The sequence below is a fragment of the Lotus japonicus genome, chromosome 4 (genome assembly GCF_012489685.1).
Source record: "Lotus japonicus ecotype B-129 chromosome 4, LjGifu_v1.2".
Taxonomy (NCBI): Eukaryota; Viridiplantae; Streptophyta; class Magnoliopsida; order Fabales; family Fabaceae; genus Lotus; species Lotus japonicus.
The window spans coordinates 71,992,597-72,019,584 of NC_080044.1; the positions used below are offsets into that span (position 1 = coordinate 71,992,597).

The window sequence follows — 26,988 nt, forward strand, 5'->3', positions numbered from 1 at the left end:
CCCAGAATCAATCACCATCACCAACCCAGAAACCCACCCCACCCCACCCTCACCCCCAGCCCCACCTAGAAACCCAACCACAACCCACCCTCACCCCCAACTGGAAACCCACCCCACCGATCGAAACCCAGATTCCAACCCACACCACCCTCACCCCCAACCCCACCCCCACCGATTGAAACCCAGATCGCAACCCACCCTGCCCTCACCCAAAAACCCACCCCCACAGTCCACAGATTGAAACCCAGATCACAACCTACCCCGCCCTCACCCCAACCTCACCCAAAAACTGAGCTCACAAACCCCATCCAGAACCAAAGAGAAGATGAAGAAGAGGAAAACAGATCTGAGAGAAGAATCTGAGAGAAGAAGAGGAAAATAGATATGAGATGAAGAAGGGGGTACTGATGCTCAACTTCTGAACCCACCCCACTCCACCTCCACGCATATCTGAAACTAGAAGTGGAGGAGGGAGATGGAAGGCGTCGGGGAGAGGAAGACGGTGTTGTGGTCGCCGGCGGTGGAGGTGACTCATCTCCAGGGCGAGAGGTGCTAAGGTGGCTGCGCGGCTAGGAGATAGGGTGAGAGTGGTGGCCGACGGCTATGGATGGAAGGCAACTTGTGTTAGGGTTTTGAGGAGAGGGGGAATGAGCACATAATCTGTTTTTTTTTTGAAATGAAATAGTGTTAATTACTAATCTTTACTTACTAATTAAATAATTTCTGTTTTATATATTAATTATTTGTTTTTTCAAATTTTCAGAAAATCCAATATTACCTCCAGTACCACAAAAAACTGGTCCATATTAAATCTTTCCCATTATCTTTGGGATTGTCCTCATTCCATGGAGATTTGGAGGAAAATGGGAGCAACCACCTGAACTCACTTTAGACATCCTAAGGTGAAGGAATGGATAACCATAAACGCACAGAGCTCACAAGGAATTTATTTTATGGCAAATGTGTGAGGAGTTTGAAATGGAGGAATAATTTGGTATTCGGGTGTGATTTATCAGGGATTAGGAATCAACTTGCTTATCAATAAACCAACACTTTATCGGTATAAGATAATGAAAATGAAATTTAAGTTAACTATATTTAAAAAAAACATTTGAACGAATTATATGTAAAATTTGTTCACACGTGTGTGTGCTTTTTTTATTTATTAAACTCATAATTTCCAAGGAGATCGATGAAAGTGCAAATGGTTTTGGAAGTAAAAAAGCATGTCCTCGCAGTCGCAGGGAGGGAAGTTGGCAAGTCTAGTGCAGTCGTGCATCACCAAGAAAGCCGTGTTACCCGGTAAAGCCGTCCACGCTCGCATCTTCCGCCTCGGCCTCTCCGGCGACACCTTTCTCTCCAACCACCTCATCGAACTCTATTCCAAGTGCGACCGCATCACCACTGCACACCAAGTGTTCGATCAAATTCCTCACAGGAACATCTTCTCATGGAACGCCATTTTGTCTGCTCATTGCAAAGCCCACGACCTGCCAAACGCGTGCCGTTTGTTCCTCCAAATGCCCGAGAGGAACACCGTCTCGTTGAACACCTTAATCACTGCCATGGTACGCGGTGGTTACCAACGCCAGGCGCTCGATACCTATGATTCTTTCATGCTGCATGATGATGGGGTTGGAGCTAGAGTTAGACCCTCCCACATTACATTCGCTACCGTTTTCGGTGCTTGTGGTGCTTTGTTAGATGAAAATTGTGGTAGGAGGAATCACGGGGTTGTGATCAAGGTTGGTCTTGACAGTAATATATACGTGGGAAATTCTCTTTTATCCATGTATGTTAAGTGCGGGCTTCACGGGGATGCTGTTCGTGTTTTTTGGGACATTCCTGAGCCGAATGAGGTTACTTTTACTACAATGATGGGTGGTTTAGCGCAGACGAATCAAGTTAAGGAAGCTTTAGAATTGTTTAGGAACATGTTGAGAAAAGGGATTCCTGTTGATTCTGTTTCGTTGTCCAGCATTTTGGGTGTTTGTGCCAAAGGAGGATCTGGGGAAAGGGAAAAATTTCTCTCTGATTATAGTCATGTACAAGGGGAACAAATACATGCACTCTCGGTTAAACTGGGATTTGAGAGTGACCTCCATTTAAGCAATTCGCTGCTCGACATGTATGCGAAAGTTGGGGACATGGATAGCGCTGAAAAAGTTTTTGTTAATCTGAATCAGCACAGTGTTGTTTCTTGGAATATAATGATTGCTGGGTTTGGGAACAAATGCAACAGTGAGAGAGCTGTTGAGTATTTTCAAAGGATGCAGTGTTGTGGATATGAGCCGGATGATGTTACTTATATTAATATGCTGACAGTGTGTGTGAAGTCTGAGGATGTTAAAACTGGGCGTCAAATATTTGATCGCATGCCGTGCCCGAGTCTGACTTCATGGAATGCCATACTCTCAGCCTATAACCAGAATGCAGATCACCAAGAGGCTGTTACACTGTTTAGAAACATGCAGTTTCAATGCCAACATCCTGATCGGACTACATTGGCCATTATCCTGAGTTCATGTGCTGAGTTGGGACTTCTCAAGGCTGGAAAACAGGTTCATGCAGTTTCTCAGAAGTTTGGATTTCATGACGATGTGTATGTTGCTAGCAGCCTTATTAATGTGTATTCAAAATGTGGGAAAATGGAGTTGTCTAAGAACGTGTTTGGTAAACTTCCTGAACTGGATGTTGTCTGTTGGAACTCAATGATAGCAGGGTTCTCAATCAATTCTCTTGAACAAGATGCTTTGTTTTTCTTTAAGCAGATGCGGCAGTTTGGCTTCTTGCCTTCTGAGTTTTCTTTTGCTACCATAATGAGTTCTTGTGCAAAACTTTCTTCCTTATTTCAAGGACAACAGATTCATGCTCAGATCATAAAAGATGGTTATATAGATGATATGTTTGTGGGGAGTTCTCTTATAGAAATGTACTGTAAATGTGGGGATGTAGGTGGAGCTAGATGCTTTTTTGATATGATGCCTGGTAAAAATATTGTGACATGGAATGAAATGATACATGGTTATGCACAGAATGGATATGGTCATGAGGCTGTTTGCCTTTATAAGGACATGATTTCGTCTGGTGAAAAACTGGATGATATTACTTTCATTGCTGTTTTAACTGCTTGTACCCACTCGGCATTGGTTGATGAAGGAGTTGAAATATTCAATGCAATGCTGCAAAAATTTGGTATGGTGCCAAAGGTGGATCATTATACTTGCATCATAGATTGCCTGAGCCGAGCAGGGAGGTTTCAAGAAGTAGAAGTTATTCTAGACACAATGCCAAGTAAAGATGATGCAATTGTGTGGGAGGTTGTGCTCAGCTCATGCCGTATTCATGCTAACTTGAACTTAGCAAAAAGAGCAGCTCAAGAACTCTATCGACTAAACCCACGCAATTCTGCCCCTTATGTGCTTCTTGCCAACATGTATTCTTCACTGGGAAGGTGGGATGATGCACGGGCTATTAGAGATCTGATGAGTCATAACCAGATCCATAAGGATCCTGGTTATAGTCGGAGTGAGTTCATGAATGACGCTCAAATCACTCTGTAAAACAATCAAAAATCATTTATTGGTTGGATATGAACTCAAGAAATACGATCCCATTTTGAGGTTCTCTGAAATCAAACCAGCTAATTTTACAATGAGAGCTCTAATTGTGGAGTGAAACTACCTCCAAGTTAATAATGGTTACTTTCCTAGGTCTTAATTTCTTACATTCTCCTCCGTGAAGATGGTTAATAATTTTTTATGATAGCCCTTTGATAACCATCAGTGGAAACACAACATATTGATTGCTTATTGAACTGGAGTTTCATGTCATCTAGGTGACATATTTGATATTTCAGATACAAGGCAGTATAAAGTTTGAAACCCCTCGAAAATTTTCATGGAACACTCTGATTTTTGTATGCTGTAGAAATTACTACCGTGCCAATTTAGGAAGGCAGAGTCCTGAAATTACATGTTTTACTACATAGGGAGTCTTTTCTTGCAGGATATATTGACTATTGTTCTATTGGTGTTTGGCACCTTTCATGTTTCTTAAAAAATCCATCATGTCTACCTGCTATTGCAACTGATGGTTGTACTACTGCATTCTTTCATTGGTTTAGACTTCAAACAGATAAAGAAGTTCTCTGGTATTTTTCATGTGTGTCTGTGTCAGATCTACTATTGTACAACTACTTATCCAGATTTACCACGGCACAACTACTCGTTAGGGTTCTCAACCATCAATTGACTCTACCATGGGTGAGGTGATGTTCAGGGTAAACACTGTTGAATAGATATCTGAAGAATTTGAAAGCAACACAAGATGCATTTAAAGGTGGATGGTTTAGGACTGGTGACTTGGAAGTAAAGCATCCTGATGGTTACATAGAACTTAAGGACCGCTCAAAGGACCTTATCATATCTGGGGCCTGGGGGAGAAAATATCAGCTCGATTGAGTTGGAAGATGTGATTTTTAGTCATCCTGCAGTTCTTGAGGCCGCAGTTGTTGGGAGGCCTGATGATTACTGGGGAGAGGCACCTTGTACATTTGTAACACAGAAGGAAGGTGTAGTGCCTCAGAAGGAGATAATACAATTTTGTCACAAGCGTTTGCCTCGCTATATGGCTTCTCGGACTGTGGTGTTCACTGATCTGCCTAAGACATCAACTGGCAAGACACAGAAATATGTTCTCCGGAAGAACACCAGCCTACTGTAAAGTACATTTAAAACAAAAGGAATGAAATTGAATCCTTGTCTTTAATGTTATGTGCTTTCTTGTTGTATATTCATTTCTGTATGCATGTAATATTTGTTTCTTTTTCATGAATGGAAAACTTGCAGAAACTCAATTGGACATTTGAACTTGATTTTGTTTTCTCCTTTTTCACTTTTAAAATTTGGTTCACTAGAAGTTTAACTAGATTTATAGAAAAAACTATTATTCTCTTAAAGCCTTCCTTAAAAGAAATGGAATAAACTGCAAAATTGGTCTTTCAATGCATATTACGCTATTAACTTTTCAAAAAAGAATTATTATTGAATGAATTTTTCCTAAGCAATTATCAAATTCACCTTTTCATAGGTCATTCACCGTGAGGAAGTGGGTTTTAACCCTTAGATATAATAATAAAATAGTAATGTTGGAGATAAATTACTTAAAACATCTGAGGAATAAATTGTGGTTATTTTATAACCTGGTACTTATTTACGGAGTATTTCTTAAATTATAAAATGATCATGAACTGGTTTGATTAGTTTTTGGCTGTTGAGGTTGAATTTATGGTCTCCCCCTCCATTAACTGAGGTGAAGCATACATGGCATTCGATGTTGGGTCCACTTTTAGATCAGACAATTTCTTTAATTTTTAAGGTGATACACTCTGATATTATTGAACTGCTCTCATTTCCCTGATTTGTATGTGGATGTTGTGGAAGAGAAGTGATTTTTATCATGAAGTGTCTGCTCTTGCTAAATTGATGCTGCTGCAGCATCTTATTTCAATTATCAGAGAAAAAAAATGGTTTTTATCCTCTCTGGTGGTGAAAATGGGTTGCTGATGAAATTGATAGTAACTGGTTGAAATGGTTTGGTCAGCTTTTGTTTTTGGCTGTGCTTTTCAATTTTATTTTATTATTGACTTGCCAACATGTATTCTTCACAGTATGCATTCAGATTCGAGTCTTCACAGGGAGCATTCCAAGAAGATCTGAATGCATCTCTCTGTTTTTGTCATTTACTCATTTTCAATATTATTAAGAATCATTGGTATCTGGTGTGTTCAGATTGGAGCCAATAGGAAAAAATTCATCTGTTTTGTTTTCCATTTGGGTTTCTACGTTCTAGTATGAACATACTAGCAGAAACAAGCTTGACGAATTTGATATTAAACCAGATTCTCTCCTTGTCACTGGACATGATGTTAAAGTAATGCAGTAAATTAATAATGCTGGACAACAGGTACTTACAATTTCTCAGAAATTTGGATTTTATGTTGATGTGTATGTACTAGTAGCCTTATCAGTGTGTACTCAGAAATGCGGGAAAATGGAGTTGTCTAAGCATGTATTTGGTAAACTTCCCGACTCCTGAGTTAGATGTTGTCTGTTGGAATACAATGCTAGCAGGATTCTCAATCAATTCTCTAGAACAAAATGTTTTGTCTTTCTTTAAGTAGATGTAGCACTTTGGCTTCTTTTCTTCTAAGTTTTCTCTTGCTACCATAATGAGTTCTTGTGCAAAACTTTCTTCTTTATTTAAAGAACTACAGATTCATGCTCAGATCATAAAAGTTGGTTATGTACGTGAGTCGTGACTTGTTTGTGGGGAGTTCTCTTGTAGAAATGTATTGCAAATGTGAGGATATAGGTGGAGCCAGATGCTTTTCGATATGAAATGATACACTGTTATGCACAGATCATAAAATTTGGGCATGTACGTGACATTCGATATGCTTTTCGATATTACTTTCGTTGCTGTTGTAACTGCATTGGTTTGATGAAAGACTTGAAACATTCATTGTAGCGCTGCAAAAAAAATCAACTAATAGACATTTGGCAATGAGGAAATAAAAGCAAAAGCCTTTCTTTGAAAGATGAGGTTGGAGTAACGGTAGCAACACAAGGTTGGATTGGAAGTGAGACAACAAGGGACAAGTTGTAAAGCTAGAGGAGCGCGCAGAGATAGAAGGAAGAAAGAGTAGTAAGTCCCCGTTGTAAAGCTCATCAAAGCTCACTGTTACTCACTAGTGACAATAGCTTATGTCATTACATGTAATTAGTTCTTTACTGCTTCATATTACACTTAACTATATGTAGCTAGTTCGTTATGGACTTATGCTTAAAGCTTACTATAGTTAGAAGTCTGTTAGCCCCCTTTGCACCACTTATTTATATTATACATTTGCTTACCCAAAAAAAGCCTAGTTATAGCTATGAATAGCTTGCAGCCTTGTACACTCACTGAAACAGTTAGTGAAAATTCTCTTCATTCAATTCAAACCTTTCTCTCTATTCTAAATTTCTTTCACTGTTACATGGAACTTTCAAACACATGCTTACATGGCTCCTCTTACCTTCTCTGGCCATGCTGTGTGGACCTTTGTCATGTGTTTATTGTTTAGACTCGTGTATATACAACTAAACTTGTGTTTATTTAAAAATATCTTGTATGGCTATTGTTTTTTTGTTTTGTTTAAACCATGTGTGTTCTGCACTGAGACAATTTATTCAAGCTGTAGAGGATTGTTACCCAATTTTATTTCTTCGAATATTTTCATTTTATTTGTATATTTATACCATATAGTATTTAATATCGCGCAAATTAGAAATATATAAAATATAATTAACATTCATTTTTTATTGGTTAAGTAAATAATTATCACATCAGTGTTGAGGTTAGGAAGACCAAAAGTGTAGTTAATAAGTGAAAAAATTATCACTATTTTCGTCCTGATTTTTGTTGTTTTAATTTTTCCGTTAATTCTCTTCCCTCCTCTTCCAATTCGCCCTCCCTTTCCCCTCCACAGCCACCACCTCAACTTCACCCAAACCTTTCACACCAGCATCGCCGCCGTTGCCACAGCCTGGTAACATCTACCTTGACCACCACCAGCTCATCCATCACCATTATTGCTCCTTGGGTATCCCTTATATTACAACCACACAAACACCCCATGGCCTCCACTCCCCACCACTACTCACGATCAAATGGAGATAATTTTGTAGATGTTTTACAATCACTAACGTAAATTTACAAAATTGAGAACAACTTTTTAAAATTATAAAAAAAAACTAAAATCTACTTTGTATATACTAATTGAGAGTCTTCAACCTCAACTCTTATGCACTCTCACAAATAACACTTCCTCTCAGAATGTCATATCACCCTATAATTTGACCCTAATGAGGGCCGAGAGGTGAGGTCCACGTTCTCAATCTCAACTGAATATTAATTTACCAAAAAAACAAAATTGGCAATTCAATCTCCATAAAACACAACAATTTTTTCTCAAACTCAACTAGACATTAATCTACTTTAAAGTTAGAACAGAGGAGACAAAGACCTAAAAATAGACCAAGAAACCTCCATACCCACTAGTATTTTAATTTGTTGCTAAATGCTGAAAAAGTTAGGTCCAGCCTGAGAAAGAAGCTCTTTGCCAGCATCCTTACCCATCTCAATCATATCTTCAACAGTGTATGGACCAACCCTAGATGTCTCCAGCACTGCAGAGAGGAGATTACGAGATTAGAAGAAAGCTTAGAGTAAGTTAAAGGATTAGAAACTAGACAAAACCAAATTATAGAAGTATATAACAAGATGTTCCTACCGCAGGTTCCATCAGGAGAAGCAACTAATCCTCTAAACAAGCAATCTCCGTCTTCATTTCTGGAAGCATACCCTGCAATAGGGGTGCGGCAAGACCCATTCAAAATATGAAGGAATGCCCTTTCACAAACCACTGCTAGCCTTGTTTCTTCATGATTCAGTGCAGCAATGTATTCCACCTACACAAACCAGTCAACCAAAAAGTTGATTGAGATTCTAGACTAAACTGAGTAAAGAAACTACAATTTTATCAGGCTACCAGCTTGTTAGACAAGATGTGCACTATATTTAGACACACCATTTTATGGTCATTACTTCTACATGCTATTCCAATCGCGCCTTGGGCAACAGCTGGCAGCATATCTTCAATTGAGAGGATCGAAGTCACATTTTCTGTCATATTTAAGCGTTTTAGACCAGCTAATGCCAATATTGTAGCTTGGACAACTCCCTCGTTCAGTTTTGTCAACCTTGTATCGACATTGCCACGGAAGTTTTCCAGCACCTAAGAAATAAAAAAATGTACAATTTATTAGTGGTGCACAAGAACAATTAAACAACAACAATAGCACAAAAGGAAATGCTTAAAGAAAGACATCATCATTCTTAAAAAAAACAAAAATACATCAGAAATCTTAAGAGACTATAGCTTTCTAAGAAGGCATCAATTTTAGGATAATAGGAGTGTCCATGATCCTAGAGCAAGAATCACAAGGATGACATTGGTTATTACTCCACAGTGACAGCCATAATAATTAATCCATGTCATAAGGTGACGAAACAAGCAGACTTACTATGTCTAACTATCCTTATGCTTTGATTAGTGTCAATATGATACAAAGAAATACAGTGTCAATATGATACAAAGAAATATCAATCCTTGTTCATGCTTTCATAAGAATTTTAAAACTCTGATAAAGGTTTACCGGTGTTTCTCCTCATTGTTATTCTTCTTGTATCATAGTCATTTAACTTGAGATAACAAGTTAATGTTCTAAACCCACAAAACGAACATGAAAGTTATGAGGAAGCTGGAAATGTATAGAGTCACAATAGATAGCATTAACGAAGTCTAGACAGAAAATGTTAGCTACTTCAAATGATTATGTGATTTAGCGCTTATGTGAGCATCTATCAATTTAACTTTGTATTTTATTTTGAGAATAAGGGTTGAAACTTCAAATTACTTATTATTAACTTGTTTTGACATTAGAAAGAATGCAATAACAAGTTTAATAACCTTAGTAAAACAAGTAACGATTATGTGTCACATTGTTGGGGAAATAAAAGAGCATGGACTTACATTTAGGTATGGACATTTGTGGAGTATCTGAGACTTTCGTCTTAGTGAAGCAGTACCAACAAGACTTCCATGAGGAAGATGAGCAAGCGAAGGTGCAGTGAAGGATATAAATGCATCTCTTACATCCTCGCGCGGAAGGTTGCATGGTAGAATTGTTTTATCAGGTAAATAAGTAGGAACATCCTTCATAGAATGGACAGCAATGTCAATTTGACCGTTTAAGAGGGCCTCATCTATTTCTTTGGTAAATAAGCCTTTGCCGCCAATGTCTGCAAGTGGCTGCGTTCGGATCCTGTCACCTGTTGTTTTTATTATGACAATCTGAATAGCCCCATCTTCAGCAAGCTCCGAGTGTGCCGACATGAGTTTGTTTCTAGTCTCATAAGCCTGAGCTAGAGCTAATAGACTGCACTACACGGTACACACAAAAGATATAAATAATCGAAAACAAACAGAACTAGGAATGGAATTTTTAATTGATAGTAGAAGAGAAGACAAATTGCTGCAATTCCAATTCTGTAAATTTTTTCAAAAGAAGAAATATTATTAAATGATGGATAATCATGAGAACAACCTTCTCAGGTAGGAAAAAGAGTAGCCCGCAAGATGCCACCGGCAGCATAGTACAAATATGCATAAACAAAAACAACAAAAACAAGATAAAGGACTACAAAGCTACCTCTAAAAGCAGGCCAAAGCCTAAGGAAAACAAGAAAAGAAACTAAAGCAAGAAATCGCAGATCGCAGCACAAATTGCAGGATCTGAAGCACAAGAAGGGACCAAGTTTATTGGACCTCTCCTTCAAAAAGAGCAAAGACAACCGTGAAGCACTTGCATAGACCACATTGCAACCAGAATACAATCATTCATCGCAAGCCTCCCTTCCTACTACTCATGGGTTTAACATCACCAAACCAATCACTATACAGCCCATATTGTGCCAGCAAAAAGAATAGAATAAGAGGCTTCTTACCAGTAGCACTCACAGCAAGAAACATAACCCCCAAACCTCATCTTTGGTAAAAAGAAGCATATCAGCACATAAATTTAAAGAATGACCATACCAGAGAGGTGTCATTAGACCTAATAACCAATAAGAACACACCAGTCTAGGGGCACCAAGAAGAAATAACCCGAAACAGCAATAGGGAAGCATCATAGCCAATCCCAACCGCAAGAAGCATAGACAGCAAATCAAGAAGAAAGGAGACTCATCGCACCCCCCAGATTACTCAGTATGTTTCCCAGGTTAAAGAAGAATTCTCCCCTCTCTGAATCTTCATTCGGACCACAAACATTTGCAATTGAACAAGAATCAACTGAACCAGGACATGGAACTAATAAATCTAGGGCCTTTACTTACACCGATGACTGAGAAATAATTCCGGCGCCACAAAAGTATTGCTAAATTTCTTTAAAAACAGATGAATCAAAGCATTACAAATATATAATCACGTTTTTTGACAAGTGGGTGGTGTTCAATCGAGGGTTTATCAATCACAGATCAAACGACAACCCAGAAGCAGAAGCAGAAGCAGAAAGGGGGAAAAGAGAGTTAGTAAGCAAGTACCTCCCTCTGGTACCAATTTTGAGCAGAGCAATCTTCTCCTTAGTTGGTTGCGGTTGCTCAACAGCAACAGAACCCGCCTCACCCTTGGTGAGGCAAACGCGTTCAAGTCTCCTTCTTCTGGTTGTGGAGAAAGGAGGATATGGCAACGCCAACGCTATTGCCGCCGCGGTCTCCATGTCCTGGTTCAGTGAATCAACCGAACCGAGAGCGCAGTGAATCAACGAACCGCCGCGGTCTTCTCACTATTCATATAGCGGCTGGCTGTTTCCGTCAACCTCGTTTCACCGTTCATCATAAACGCATGCACATAGGCTACGTCTATATTTTATTATTTTATATTGAATTTAATTTAATTTCGATACATTGTCATGTCGGTATAAATCTAAATAATAATATATATTCATACTTATTTTTTTATAGAATTTAACGGTAATGCACTATTAATGTAAACATTTTTTACACAGACATCCGATAATGGACTGTCAAATCAGAAAATAAACTTTTAATTTAATTAAAATAAAAAATAACATAAATGTTTTTGAATACGTGACACTCAATTATTAGATGTTTGTGTAAAACATTTTTACACTGACAGTGCACAACCATTAAACTCTTTTTTATACACTACATTTTTAATTATTTTTATTTTTATCTCTCTTCCCTTATAATTTATCACATCATATCTCATACTTTCTCTCTCTTACATTTTCTTTTCTTTTTATCTCTCTCATCATTTCACATCTTTCTACCCAAAATGAGGTGTGAAAGCAACATTATTCGTATAAACCCATTTTACACCGATAAATTCTATTCAAAAGCATTACGAGTGACAAGAGTTTTGCCGACATTCTAGACCTGGAAAACGGAATGGGCCTTGATATCATACCAGTCCTTCTTAGTAAAGGGATCAACATTGTGAATTGAGAGAAGGAAAAACATAAATAAATTGGACTGGATAACAGAAAAGAACTGAAAGTTTGGAAATGAGAGCGCTGACGCCTTCTTGCTCCCTCTGACAATTTTTCAGTGCCTAATGAGTTTTTTCGCCGCTTTCTAACCCATTTAAGGATAACCCTAAACCGTCTCTGCAACTTTGCTTCTTCTTCAACCAACCTCTGTTCATTTCAAAACCAAGCAAAAACCGCCAGATCCAAGCCTCATTGGATGTAAAGATGCATTGTTGACCCAAAAGATGCAAACTTTGGAGGCAAGGGTCGCGATCTGGTCGCGATATGCGCAGTGCATGTCATAGCGGTGCAGATCTAAGTTGAGGCAGGTTTGGAGGAAGGAGGAGAAAAGAGGATGAACGTAGGGTAAAAGGAGAAGAATGAAATGGAGGGTGAAGGAGAGCATGAAAGGCAAGAGGCGTGATTGAAATGAAGAAGAAGATAATGAATTGATGATGATGAAGATGAACATGATGATGATGATGAAGAAGAGCAGGAGGAAGGGGGGGGAGAGGGGAGAGAGAGAGAGAGAGAGAGAGAGATAGAGAGAGAGAGAGAGAGAGAGAGAGAGAGCTAGTTTGATGGACTATTTTACTAATGAGGACGAGTTTGACATTGTTTTTGGGAGGGTAAATGAAAACATGTCATGTAGGGCGCTTGCATGGAAAAAAAAAACTTGTCATTTGGACTTTTCCGTCAGAGGGACTAACAGAAAACACAACCAAGCACCAACTTGACCGACGATACCACATGCAGTACGGATGGTAACATGGGCCTAGCCCGTTTGGCCAGCCCACCCCGCCACTATTTTGGGGTGGGCTGGGTTGGGAAATGTAACCCACTAACCCATTTAGCCCGTCCTGTTTTGGCCCGCAATTTAGCGGGCTAAAAGCGAGACGGGACGGTCCTGACTTTATTTTATTTTATTTTATGGGGAGGGGTTGTAATACTCTATTTCATATAAATTATAAATACATTGAAGCAAGTATATATAAGTATAATCTGTTATACTTCTTGTGCTTTTTTCCTTCTATATTTCTCGTTCCTCTTACTACACGATGTGTATTTGATTTTGATTTGCAAGTTGATTAACTTGCACAAGTTTCTATTTCATGGACAAAACAAAACTGGAAGTGGGTCTCAAAACAAGTTTTTATGTGCTACTCTATTTCTCGTTATAATCTTTATTTTGGGAACAAAACAAGTTTCTTGTTGGATATGTAATTGTGGGTCATTTTGTTCTCTTTTGATATATTTAATTCATGATGATGGTTGATACATTGGTAAATTAAATATGGATTATATTGAAACTATGTATTTCAGATTTTTTACCAAAAATATTGTTTTTTACCCTTAACATAGTGGCCCATGGGCTAGCCCGCTAAACCACCAGCCCGCTCTTTAGCGGAGCGGGCTATGATTGAGAGCCCATTTTTTTTGCGGGCCAACCCAACTCGTCCCGTTTATGGCGCGGCTACAAGCGTCAGGCGGGGCGGGGCGGGTCAGCCTGCTTTGCCATCCCTAACATGCAGGAAAAAAAAAGACTATTTTTAAAGTATGAGAACTGGACCATCGTAAGTGAACACATCCAGGGACCAAAATGATCCTTTACTCAAACCCTTACCATTAGACATGCACACCATGTTTAATAATTAATCAAATCAGAAATAAAGAAAAAGTGATCTATCTATAGATTATCCTCTCTTTTCAACATTAGTATACTAATAATATAATCCATTGTAGAATTTAGTGGATTTTCATGTTTGTTTGAGGAGTAAAATGAGATAATACTCAACTTAGTTGTTGAAAGATTATGGCTGATCACTTTTAACCTCCTATTATAGAAATAGATAAAATAGTTTTTGAAAGTTGAATAAAATTTCAATTTGGTTTTTAAGGAATTGAAATAGGTGATTTCCGATGTAGCAAAAAAATAATAATTAAAATAGGTCATTCTTTTTCACCTTTCAATGATTAAGTTCATCGTGATTTCCATATTTCAATGACTAAATTGATTTTATTTCGTTTAGGGATTATTTGGCTATTTTCTTAGTATCGGCGAAAAGACAATTCTATATCTTTAACACACTAATGAAAGCAACTATTCACTCTCATTAAAATATTTTATTGTTGTTAGCGTGTTTGGTTCCAAAGTATGATAACTCACTTTGTAGCTTTTTGTAAAAGTCATTATGAGACTTCAAAGTGCAAAAGTGAATACGTTTTGAAATTGAAATTTTTGTTATGTTTTTTTACATATGAACTAGTAAGTTACCCGTGCAGTTGCACGGGTCACGGTCGTCTACCGCGATCGATTTTACTTAACAATTTTTATTTAAAATAAAAAATATAAATTAAAATTTTTGAGATAAAGCAATTGTAATATATGTGAGTCTGAAAAGTTACTTAATATTTAAATTTAAAGGTTTGATTAAGTTTATGGGAAATTTATGGTGCGCCAATATTTTTTGAGTTTTATTATTACTAATTTCTATGTAATATAAAAAATTATTAAGTAAGATTTTTAAAAATTATTAATTTTGTTAGCATAGACATTTTCCCCGTTGATTGATGAAATTATGTATTTAAAAAATAATGTAAATTATGGTAAAATTATTTATGTATTCATTAAAAAAAATAAAGAAATAACTAATCTCTATATAATATTAAAATTCATTATTTAAGAATTTTTTAAAATATATAAATTTAGTAGCATATATATTTTTCCCGTTGATTCATGAAATTATTTATTTAAACATTATAAGATAAATTATTTAAATATATCTTAAATAATTTATCATTTATTAGTTAACCAAAATAGTTCAATATAAATCAAAATATTTAGTAAAAAACGAAAAAAATATTTTTATTTTAAAAGTTAATGTAAATTAACTCTGTAAAAGAAGATATAAATAATCTCTATATAATATAAAAATTCATTATGTAAGAATTTCTAAAAAAATATAATTCTTGTTAGCATGAACATTTTCCCCGTTGATTTATGAGATTATTTATTTAAACCTTAAAAAATAATTTCGTTAAATAATTTATTCGTTAACAAATACTTTAAAAAATAATAAAATTATTTAGTAAAGTTAAAAATAATTTATCGTAAAAGGTATTTTAAATTAAGTATGTATAAATGTATATTTTTTTTGAGAATAAAAATTTATATATATATATATATATATATATATTGCTAGAAAAGCTGGGAAATCCTTTACAAAGGATAAGATAGGAGGTCAACCCAATCAAAAAAGTGGAAACAACACCTCCGAGGTGTATGTAATATAAATATTCATTGTGTAAGAATTATTTTTAAAAATTATTAGCAAGGACATGTTCCCCGTTGATCAATAAAATTATTTATTTAAACATTGAAGGATAATTTATTTAAATAATTTATTAGTTAGCCAAAATAATTTAAATTGTAATGAAATTGTTATTTAAACTTTGAAAAAATAATTTTATAATAAAACTTAGTGTAAATTAACTATGTATAAAGGAAGATATGTCAATCTATATATAATATAAAAATCCATTATGTAAGAATTTTTAAAAATTTATTATTTTAGTTAGCATTGATATTTTTCCCGTTAACTAATGAATTTTTTTTAAAACTGAAATTATATACTTAAACATTGAAGAATAATTTATTTAAATGATTTATTAGTTAACCAAAATAATTTATTAGTATAGTAGTTTTTTTTAAGAAATCCTATTTGTATCGCACACTTAAGTTGATCAAATAAAATTTTGAAGTAATTCTATGTTTATTTGAGATTCTGGTTGGAAAATTTTATATTTAAAAATTTAATAATAAACCATATAAGAATCGTTATTTGACAATATAACCATGTAAGTATTTTTGTTAAACTCCAGTCATATTTTAAATAAGTTATTTCTAAAAAAAGTAAGGGAGAAGAATAGCTAAAAAATGAAATTGTAAGATTAATATAAATTATAGCGACAACTAAGAACAAACATGTATTTGTATCGCACACTTAAGTTGATCAAATAAAATTTTGAAGTAATTCTATGTTTATTTGAGATTCTGGTTGGAAAATTTTATATTTAAAAATTTAATAATAAACCATATAAGAATCGTTATTTGACAATATAACCATGTAAGTATTTTTGTTAAACTCCAGTCAGATTTTAAATAAGTTATTTCTAAAAAAAGTAAGGGAGAAGAATAGCTAAAAAATGAAATTGTAAGATTAATATAAATTATAGCGACAACTAAGAACAAACATGAGAAATCCAATTATAAGTATATACTAATAATGACCAAATAGAAAGCATTCTTTGGAGTGAGCCAATATTTTCCATAAATCAATGTTGTACTTGAAGAACCATCTACTCCTATTAATGGCTCTACCATAACAGACCATTATCTTCATCATCATGCCTAACAATCTTGTTCCACATGCTCTCCTTCTTTCTGTAATAACACAATCAAACATTATAGTGAAAACTAAAATCATCTCCACAAATAGATCAACAATATGATAGTTAAACTATGAAATCCTGATTATGGAGTAGTATAACACTGATCAAAATAACTAAGAATAAGAAAGTAGCATCACAAAGTTGACATTAAAGCACAATAAGTTAGCAACTATAAAATAGAACCAATAATTAGGACGGGAAACACAACACTGGCTATAAAACAATAAAGCAAGAGCATGAACCTATTATACTCAAGGATGGTGTTTGCAATGCTATTAGGAAAAGACAAAAGAACACGAGATGCAATTAAAGGAGAAAGTTGAAAAATATAATCCAACTTTCCCTATCAAGAAAGGAAATGTGGGGCCATAATGCCAAAGAGATAGAGCACCCGGACCATTCTCATAATGTAGGAGCATTGTTACTTCATGTTTCCTCAAACAAACTTCAAGAGGTTGCATCCCAGCCCAGGTATTTACAACATTGTAATATGAACATAGTCACACTATATTCATCATTTACTATATAGAAACTCAAAGAACAATAGAAACAAAAGAATTGTCATCTCTATAACACTAAAAAAAGACTTTTGAAGCTGTCACTTGACAAAATAGAAGATAGCAGCAATGGTTTATTGCGAAAAGTGACAAATCCAAAGATATAACTAATGAAAAAGTGTTGTGAAAAAACTAATGAACAAAGAAATAAAAACAAAAAGAACAAAGAGAACTAATTCTGGATAACAGTAAATGGATATAAATGTAGATTACAAGTAGCATCTAGTACACAATATTGTTATATAGCTTGGGGAAATCCAGCAAGAAGCATATTAGGAGGTTGTCAACCAATGAATCAGCTAGATGAAGGTAAATTAGGTTTTCCATCACATCTTTTATAAAATTAAGATCGATGATACTAAATATTGACACAAAAAAGACAAAAGAGAAAAATGACTTACCCATGTAGTCTATGGAGAAGATAAAAAAAATGAAGCAGTGAAGCCGGCCCCTGTAAAATTCGTAGAGCATAAGACAATAAGTTTTCACTAAGAGGCCTGAATTTGTTTTTAATAAGCAAACTAAGAGGCCTGAATAATTGAGGAATTAGAAAGATTAGTACAACCAACATGGCATTCCAGATTTCAGAAGCAAGCCAGATGGTACTTCCCATGACTCTTTCAAAAAGCAAGCATTCAGATGGTACTTCCCATGGCTCTTTCAAAACAGTGAGAGCAAGAGTAAAGCATTATCCATTAATATAACACAAATAAGCTCAAAGATGAAGGCTTCAAAATCTCAAAAATGTAGCATCCAATTAAGTTGCATATATCACTAAGCAATTATCAGTCAATAAGGTACTTATCCAATTAGAGAGAACATTAGAAACTACATGAGGTTAGTCATGACAACACAAAAAATCAAGTCCTAATTACCAAAATAGCAGTTCGTAACAATTGTTCCTTTTGGACCAAAGTAGCACATTGATATAAAACTGGTCCAGCAATAATCATAAACAAAAGCTAAAAAATACTAATTTATAGGCTTAGGAAAAAGAATCAAACCTTAAATCGTAGTGAAAATAGAGTGAACAAACTGAACTAATAAAGAGAGAAATTAGAAAGAAATGGAACCTCATTTTTCATCATGCTTTAGCAAGTGAAACAAATTCAGGTTAAGGAACAAAAAGAAATAAAAACAAACAAAGATAACTGATTGCGGAAAAAAGAGATATAATTGTAGATTCCAAGTAGATTCCAAGTAGCGTCTTGAACTTGCTTACCTACTATAGTGCGTGAGGATGATCTAGCAAGAAGCAGGTAGCCAGAGGTTTTCAAGCAATGAATTAGATACATGAAGGAACATTAGGTTTTTCATCACTTCTTTTTTTGGAATAAATCTGTGCTGCCAAATTTTGACACTAAAAACTGAAATGAAAAGAAAATACAACATTCAGTTAAAGACACCCAAGTCATAGTCACTTGTGGTAGACTGACTTTTGACTTCAAGATGAGTTTGTCCTAAGAACACATCTAAATCAAGGGGTTCACCATTTGCACACTAAAAGGATGCAAATATTCGTAGAGGGAGCAAATAACAATGCACCAACAAAATCAAACCAATTTAAGTATTAATATAAATAGCAATGAAAGCTTCTGAAAGGTGTCAGAAAAACTTTGACCATTAAAATTAAGACCTGCTAAAAAAAAACACAGCTATTAGAACCAAAGCAATCTGACCAGCAAGATCAATACCTGCCATTGAAAAACATATATAGCTTTAGAACAAAACCAAAATTTTAAAAATAAAAATAAATCTTCAAAATACAGCGACCTAACCTGCAAGGACTTGCCATATATCACAGTCTTCCATATTTTTTGAACAGTTCTCTGCCTGCAATGAGTCATACCAATCCAACATCTGACAAAAAGAGTTCAATTGATACTGTGCATTACCTAAGACAAGTTGAAATTTAGAAATAAAAATACCTCTAAGAAATTGTCCCTCCTGCAAGTAAAGGAAAACGACATTAAGCAAAATAAGCAGAGTAAACATCAGTAACAATATAGTAACCGGAAAGGGGAAGAAAAAAGAGATCGAAGATTCAGCATGACAGAGTTTAGGGAGAAGGAAGAGAGAAGCATATTTTCAAACTAATTTGATGTGTGAAAGCATTTGATGATGGTTTTGGGGGAAGATGAAACACTCGGTTAAGTTTAACCAATAGAGCTTAGGAAGAGAAGGGAAAAAAATAAAATAAAATAAAAACTGAGCAAATGGTTTGAGGAGAAGAAGAAACACTGCTTTAGGAAGAGAAGAGACGAAAAAATTAAAGGTGGAGAGAAGAAGATGATTTTGAGTTGAATCTGAAATTTTAAAAACAGAGGAGAGAAGGTGCGTTTTTGTTCTGCAAATGAGTGTTGGAAAAGGAAACAAATATTATTTTTTAACATTTCTCTTTCCAATTGATATGACTTTTGCAGAGTTCTTTTTAATGTCAAGTTTTTGAAATGGTTTTAAAACAACAAAAGGAATTGGACTGAAAATAGAGCGGGAACTTCAGAGGAAAAAGAAAAAAGTTTTAGTAAAAGAGAAAAAAGGAAAACGTGACACGTGGCCCAGGAGGGGTTTCTTTTCTTAGAGTATATTGATTTTTAGAATTTGAGTAAGGTCTAACTCTACCCCAAGAAATAGCTTAACAGTGAATTGCTCTACATTTTATAAACGCATATTTAATTACATTTGTAGTTAATGTGAGACCTTAGCATAAAATAAACAAACCATGGGCAGAGAAAAGTATTGCAATTTATGTACCATTTTTTGGTGGGAAAACAACCCACTTTGAAAAGCTTTCAAGCCATAACAATAATTATGTCAATTAATATCTTACATTACATAAGGACACTGAATAGAAAGAAACAAGTATCCAGTTACACTTGTTTGCTGGCCCTTCTTGGTCTATATCCTTATTTTGTTAATGGAGAATATGAGATGGCTCCACAAGGTTCAGCCAAATTTTACTAAAGTTAAACCAAACTCATGCCAGCATTAGAAGAATGACTGAGAGTATGTATGAGTAGCATTCAATCCAGTCTTGGATACTCAACTCTCCAAGCCAATATATGAAGAAAAGAATGAAATTGACAGTTTGGTACCACACTGACAACCCTAGTTTGGCAAATTGGAATAACTATGATGCTTAGCCTTATTGAGTAAAGTGGGATGTGAATGTGCTCCAGCTAAATTCTGAGGCATTTCAAATACGATCTCTCGGCTCTTTTTCCTCTTTTTCCCTTTTGTTTATTGTACATGAGGTATTTGCCTAGAAAACCATTCATTGATTAAATGGAGGGTGCCCCACTCAAATTGAAATCACCATCAACTAATTAAATGGAGAGAAATGTCTAGAAGTTGAGTAGAGATTTAAAAAGATGAAACTGTTGGATAATTCAGAAAGAATAATTAAAGATAATTGATTTTTTTTTTCTGAATAATGTTAAAAATAAATTTAATTAACAAAAAGGGGTGAAAAAAAAATTATTTAGTGTGAAATGGGGTAAAGTACTTTAAATTCGCTAAAATTTTTGCGAATTGCAGAGAATCTCTGCATGCAAGGACTCCAAAATTGCTGACAAATTTATTGGGTTCGCAAAAAAATTCGCGAATCCGTAAATGTTATATATTTACGGATAATGAAATGTGTGTTGGCTTGATGGTCTTGACCTATTCCCAAAGGCTTGGTTGTCCATGCTTCAACTCCTCCCTAGAGCATTTTTTTAATATTTTCTCCATGATTATTTCTTTTCTTTTATAATTATTTGCTCCATCATATTTCCAAGGTTATATATCATAATTCTTATTCAATTATATAAATAATAATAAATTTTGCCAGTGTCAATGTGTTTTTTTAATTATGTGAATTTATTTATTTATAAATAAATATTTTAGACTTTAATTTTATTACTTTTTTGTCAAGACTTTAATTTTAGTACTGATTCTTTTATTTATCAATTAAAATCTAAAAGAAAATCAAATATTATAAATATAAGTTGAGGGAGCAAAAATTAAAAACAAAATTATTCAAATTAATGTAGATCAATTATCATATAAACATTTAAAGAGTTTTAGAAAAAAAATTATAAAATTGTTAAACTCTTTGGTAAAAAAAAAAGAAGTAAATATATAATCTTTACCGATTCGCGAAAATAATTGCGTATGTTACGAAAACATTATATGAATATACAGTTTTGACCAACATACAATTGAAAAAACCTGTTATAAAAATTAGCATCGGTTAAAAATAGTGTTGGGCTAGTTAAAACTAAAAACAGCACATATTTTGATTATAAACAAGTTAATCAGTAGCTAGATTTTTTTTTCTCCGTCGGAAATCTAGTAGCTAGATTTTCTATATCTAAATACTCTGAGATTAAATAAATTATCTATTACAAAATTGAGGGGGTCACTTACTGCATAATAACAAAAAATGGGTATGCAAATATACACCACAAAAAATTGAGGGTGTAACTTGATATGCTTCTTAACCTATAAAGCAGAAGTTGAAAAGCATTGGAGCCCGACAACATCATGCGATCGAATATACACCATGACAGACCCAATGGTGTCAATTAATGAAGATTTTGAGATCAATAATGGAATTGTAAACAAAGACACTTCATCAAAAGCTATGGAGTAGTGTGTTAATTTGCCATCTCTCATCAGATTTTTACCCTTAACAATGAAACGATTCTGAGAGCGAATGACACGCTTAATAACCCCAGTCTCGCTCTTATCTTTGCCTCTTATAATCATATCTGTCACAAATGAACATATGTAGGAGATTGCAATTATAAAATAAAAGCAAAAGCAGGAAAGAGCATGAAAAAAAAGGTTTTGCACAAAATTCAGATATAACATTTGATGTAAAAGCAAACAAATTTTTATTTTCAAATTTCATGAATAATACCTTGGTTCCTTGAGTCGAGTGACAAGAGTTTTGCTGACATTCTTAACCTGGAAAACGAAAGGGGCCTTGATATTGTTAGAAATTTGGATGATGGTGAACTTGAACAGCAGCATGAACCAACGAACAATAAGCTGAGTCGTGAATTAGATTCACTGTCTCTGATTGATTGAGTTCTGCAAATTAGGTCTGGTATTTATAGGAAAAAATAGCTGTTGGAACAAGTAAGTGGGAAATTAAAATAAGGGCGGCAAAATTAAGTGCTTGGGGCGGCAAGGTTGAATTCCTTGGACGACAGCACATCAAACAATGGTGGTTTAATTAAAGGCTGACTGATTTGGACGGTGCACAATAAAAATAAGGGGATTCAGGTAAGCATGGACGGTGCACATGTAAAACAAGGATTTTAAGGTAAGTTGCAAAAATGTAAAAATAATTTGTGCGCGGGGGGGGGGCAAATCCTCCGATTTGCACTACGTTGGCCCAACAAGGCCCAATCTCATGTGCGCGAGGGCCTACCTCTTGCCAAGCTCTTTAACACCTTCAAGTCAACTTCTATATATAAACTCTAGAAATGTTTCCTACATGAGCAATGTGGGACTTTTGAAATACACCATTTTTTCCAACATATATCATACCAGTCCTTCTTAGCGAAGGGATCAACGCTGTGAATTGAGAGAAGGAGAAACATAGTTAAATTGGATTGGATAACAGAAAAGAATTGAAAGTTTGGAAATGAATAAAAGCACTGATGCCTTCTTCTTGCTTTCCGTTGACAATTTTCCAGGGCCTAATGAGTTTTTCCGTTGCTTTCCAACCCATTTAAAGATAGCCCTGAACCGTCTCTGCAACTTTGCTTCTTCTTCAACCAACCTCTGTTCATTTCAAAACCAAGCAAAAATCGCCAGATCCAAGCCTCATTGGATGTTATGTTTACGGAAACGTTACACAAATATACAGTGACCGCAATACAATTGAAAAACCCTTGTATAAAAATTAGCAATGGTTAAAAATAGTGTTGGGCTAGTTAAAACTTAAATATAGCACAATTTTTTTTTTGTGCTATGATAAAAAAAAAATTTGTGCTATATTTTCTATATGTAAGTACTCTGATTAAATAAATTATCTATTAAAAAATTGAGGTTGTAACTTACTGCATAATAACAAAAGATGTATGAAATCCTCAATTCTCATATGAGTATATATAACAATGCAAAGACATGGACACTTACACCCAAATTATTTCAATATTTTCTAAATTGTTTGAATATTGTTTTATTCCCGCCCAGGATGATTAAAAAATTAAGAAAATGGAATTTTTACATTGTTTTACTCAAAGCTCTTCTCCTTAAAGGTGATTGGGACATAGATTTGCAGGTGCTTATAAAAAAAAATCTAGACTTGCAGGTGTGAAGAGGTGAAGAAACCGGTAGGTTGGTCAAGGGCCAACTAATAATTATAATATTTTTTTGGGTTGATTTAGAATTACAACAAGTTTATAACTTTAATTAGTGAACATGCTGTTGGGTCATGTCATTCATGTATTATACCCATAAAAAAATTTCCTGTACCAGAGAATACCTTAACTAAGTGAGATGATTGGTACAATTAACATTAGGAATTTCAAAAATAAAAATAAAATTAACATTAGGCAAACTTATGAGACAAGGTACATCAAATGATCGAGCACTACTAAAAGGCATCACAAATTGCCTGTTTCGTCTCTGAGTGTTTCCTTTTTCTCCTGCTCATCCATGGTATCACAGAGCACAATCCCCATGGTCTCAGGCAACCCAAACAAAGTTAAATTGGATAGAATTATAACAATCCCAAACACCCCATAAGAAAAAAGATTGTTTTTCCTCCCAACAGATATCAGAAAAGGGATGAAAATGCACCCAAATGTAACTGCTTGCCTCACCAAAGAGGTTGTGGTGTTCCTCACACATGTGGGGAACAGCTCAATAATGTATATGAGGAAAACACTGTAAGCGGTGCAAGCAAAAAAAAATGACGCCATTGCTAGCCCTACTTTTGCAACCTGTGATTCATCACCAACAAAAACGCACATCAAACAGCAAATCCCACCCAAAAAATAGAAAACAAGAATTGATGGCTTTCTCCTGCAGTTTTCCAAGAAATAGACGACTATGAAAGAAGGGAACTCCATCAATCCATTGAACACCACAGCCAAGTAAATGTTGAAACCCAAGTTCCCCACCGCTAATGGCATCCCGAAATACACCATGCCGACACCGATCCCTAGCACCATCACCGCCACCATTCTTGTCAGAGCCCAGCGTTTCTTGAAAAGTTCACCTATTGAAGAGTAGAGTTGAAAAATTGAAACCTTTTTTTTGGGTTTCAAGGTTTCTATGAAATTAGCGTTGTGTTCTGATAAGGTGACCCCTTTGAGGATTTTCATGGCTTCTTTGACTCTACCCTGCATGAGAAGCCATCTGGGTGATTCTGTAACGAAGAGGTAAGCTAGAACAGGGTAAAACAGAGCAGGGGCTGAAGTGCAGAGGTACAGAGATCTCCATGAGCGGCTTCTGTTGACATAGGCTATGCCTGGTAAGGACATGTACCCCATTGCGAAGGTGAAATACTCCACAATCCCCACCCTGAACCTCCACTCTGCGCTCACATTTTCTGTGAGGAGAACCAGGACACAGGTTCCAATGGAGGAACGCCAGAAACCGATTAGGAATTTCAAGGCAGAGTAGACCCAGATGTTGGGGGAGAAAATGATGAGGAGTGAGGTGATTGACATGGACACACAAGAGAAAACAAGCATGTTTTTTCTTCCTAAAGAGGAATCAGCTAAAGCTGCAAGAACAGATGAACCGAGAAGGCAACCAATGAAAAAAGCAGATTGGGGTAAACCAGTGATGAAGGTGCTTGCACATTCAAGCCCCCAGTGGGAAATAATGGTCATGGAAGGGTGTGAGTCCCATGACCAAGAAGATCTTGGAATTTTGCAAATGTCAGAAGCAGAGGAGCATGTTGTGGTGGTGTTGTTTGTGTTTGTGTTAGTGCAGTGCCATGTTGGGTAGTTATCTGTGTAGATGCTGATAAAAGATTGCTGTGCGTCGAAGAACATAGCAACAGCGACGAGCACGGCTTGAAGAAACTCCATCCACCCGAAGTTTCCTAAGCTTTTTTCGACCATGTCATCCCATGACTGCTTGAGTTTTCTCTCATGCTCTGCTGCAGAGGAGTGAGATTGGGAAGGTGCGCTTGTTTGAACTGAAGCTGCAGCCTCCATTATGTGAGTTGTTGGGATACTGATATGGAGGGAAATGTGAAGGGTTAGAGTGGTTTATAATTTATATAGTGGATTAAATGCATTTTTATCTAAATTAAAAATATGTGCAATGTTCATTGTAAATAAGTTTACATGTGCGCGCATCCAATTAAGTTTATGTAAATCAGAAATTATATTCGTGTTTTATTTAAAATTTAAAATAAATATAATTATTTCTCGGATATTTTATTCGGACCCCCCACATCTATTCGTACTTTTAGAAATTTGGGAAACCCGAAAACACCCGTGTTCGTGTTTCTATCGCACATTGTAACCGCGTGACAAACACAAATGTAATTGTGCGTATCTAGCCATGCGATCCAGGTATGGTCACTCTACCACGAGCGTTATGCGTACAATGATATCACCATTGTGGATTAGTAATTGACATAGAAAAATCACATGACATGTGCGCCTACAAGATGATGATTTGTATTGTTGTTAAATAGACTCTTATAATGACATGTCATGTGTATTCAAAATAAACGTTAAGTACCTTCACCAATGGTTGTTGTTGACAAGGAGTAAATAGATAATTTTTTGGTCTGACGGATGTGGCACATGGCCTATGAGAGGAAAGAAGGTAGTGTACCCCTTAATCGACAATGTCACGAACATAATCTGAAACACTGTAACAACAATGTGGCCTATATTCGGCATGCTTAACCACTTCTCATTTGTTGCAATCTCCTTTGGAGCAAGATGCAAGGCTTCTAGTACTTGTTAGTAATGCTTATTGGTGCCATACAAATTAAGATAAATGGTATTACATGATGTAAGCTCATTTATTATGAAGTAATACACCTATATCCACTTTTTTTTCTCCAATACCCAACAAGGAAGCAATACACCTATATCCACAATTTCCATCATCCTCAACATTCACGATGTTCATTACACAATCACGGAGGAATTTGAGCACTTCATAAATGAAGTTCACCGAGTAAACTCTGGGTAGCTGGGGCGGTGGGGGGAGCTGAGGCGAGTCTGTGACCATCCTCTTGCCTTTCTTGTTGGATGGAGATTGTTTCAGGGTTATTATTTTCTGCTTCGGTGGACCTGTTGTAGAGCCCTTAGGCACATGAATGTATGGAAATGTTGAGTTGCTAGCTTGTAGTGACTCAACTAGTGCATCAACATACTCTCAACCCTTAGCTTTTGTTTGAATCAAATGTGAGAGGATAAGAATGTACCTGTTTGCTATTGTGTTCCCCATATTCATATAACGGTCAATGACATACTTCACAAGCTTGTTCTTATACGACAACCAAGTAGTGTTTATGTATTGCATGAACTCAGAATTCTCCCCACAAAGTGAACGCAAGTAGTCCATATTAACATTAAATTCCTCCGCGGATTCCGAATACATAACATTACTCCATGCGTCCCTGACTTCATCCCACAACTCCTTTGGTTGGATAGTAAGCTTGCACTTTACCTTGACATTCTTAGCAATATGGAATTGGCATACCAAGTGAGTAGATGTAGGGAATGTGCTTGCAACTGCGTTTATCAAATCATTATCTTTTTCAGTTACAATGACCTTTGGCATATCCTCCTCCCTAAGTATCAACTCCATCATCTTTTCAAGCACCCATGTAACTTCAGGTT

General features: G+C 35.6%; 4 protein-coding genes and 2 long non-coding RNA genes across 10 annotated transcripts; 2 read left to right on the plus strand and 4 right to left on the minus strand.

Annotated features, from left to right (window-relative positions):
• Window positions 1–1,189: 1,189 nt before the first annotated feature.
• LOC130714551 (pentatricopeptide repeat-containing protein At4g20770) lies at window positions 1,190–4,770 on the plus strand. Its single transcript, XM_057564459.1, has one exon. It carries the CDS (start codon window positions 1,227–1,229, stop codon window positions 3,561–3,563), a length of 2,337 nt encoding a protein of 778 aa, XP_057420442.1. The 5' UTR covers window positions 1,190–1,226; the 3' UTR covers window positions 3,564–4,770.
• Window positions 4,771–5,226: 456 nt separating this feature from the next.
• Window positions 5,227–7,001, plus strand: LOC130713844 (uncharacterized). The gene is made up of 2 exons (XR_009011049.1): window positions 5,227–6,441; window positions 6,532–7,001. It is a non-coding gene; the product is annotated as an uncharacterized LOC130713844 (long non-coding RNA).
• Window positions 7,002–7,786: 785 nt separating this feature from the next.
• Window positions 7,787–11,504, minus strand: LOC130715873 (porphobilinogen deaminase, chloroplastic-like). The gene is made up of 5 exons (XM_057566023.1): window positions 11,212–11,504; window positions 9,641–10,046; window positions 8,636–8,842; window positions 8,339–8,516; window positions 7,787–8,234 (listed from the first exon to the last, which is right to left on the minus strand). The coding sequence occupies exons 1-5, from the start codon at window positions 11,385–11,387 to the stop codon at window positions 8,122–8,124; spliced, it is 1,080 nt and encodes a 359-aa protein (XP_057422006.1). The 5' UTR covers window positions 11,388–11,504; the 3' UTR covers window positions 7,787–8,121.
• Window positions 11,505–16,358: 4,854 nt separating this feature from the next.
• LOC130709914 (uncharacterized) lies at window positions 16,359–21,066 on the minus strand. 5 transcript variants are annotated; one of them, XR_009010223.1, is made up of 6 exons: window positions 19,096–21,066; window positions 18,946–19,027; window positions 18,390–18,861; window positions 17,733–17,824; window positions 17,569–17,618; window positions 16,359–16,602 (listed from the first exon to the last, which is right to left on the minus strand). It is a non-coding gene; the product is annotated as an uncharacterized LOC130709914 (long non-coding RNA). The 5 variants fall into 5 exon arrangements; XR_009010222.1 differs by having other exon boundaries at window positions 18,390–18,534; window positions 18,804–18,861; window positions 18,946–21,057; XR_009010224.1 differs by having other exon boundaries at window positions 18,390–18,534; window positions 19,096–21,056.
• A 470-nt stretch (window positions 21,067–21,536) lies between these two features.
• Window positions 21,537–22,226, minus strand: LOC130714431 (uncharacterized). Its single transcript, XM_057564327.1, has 2 exons — window positions 22,074–22,226; window positions 21,537–21,921 (listed from the first exon to the last, which is right to left on the minus strand). Exons 1-2 carry the CDS (start codon window positions 22,111–22,113, stop codon window positions 21,653–21,655), a joined length of 309 nt encoding a protein of 102 aa, XP_057420310.1. The 5' UTR covers window positions 22,114–22,226; the 3' UTR covers window positions 21,537–21,652.
• A 1,434-nt stretch (window positions 22,227–23,660) lies between these two features.
• On the minus strand, window positions 23,661–25,348 carry LOC130714303 (organic cation/carnitine transporter 3-like). The gene has a single exon (XM_057564208.1). It carries the CDS (start codon window positions 25,336–25,338, stop codon window positions 23,773–23,775), a length of 1,566 nt encoding a protein of 521 aa, XP_057420191.1. The 5' UTR covers window positions 25,339–25,348; the 3' UTR covers window positions 23,661–23,772.
• Between the last annotated feature and the right edge of the window lie 1,640 nt (window positions 25,349–26,988).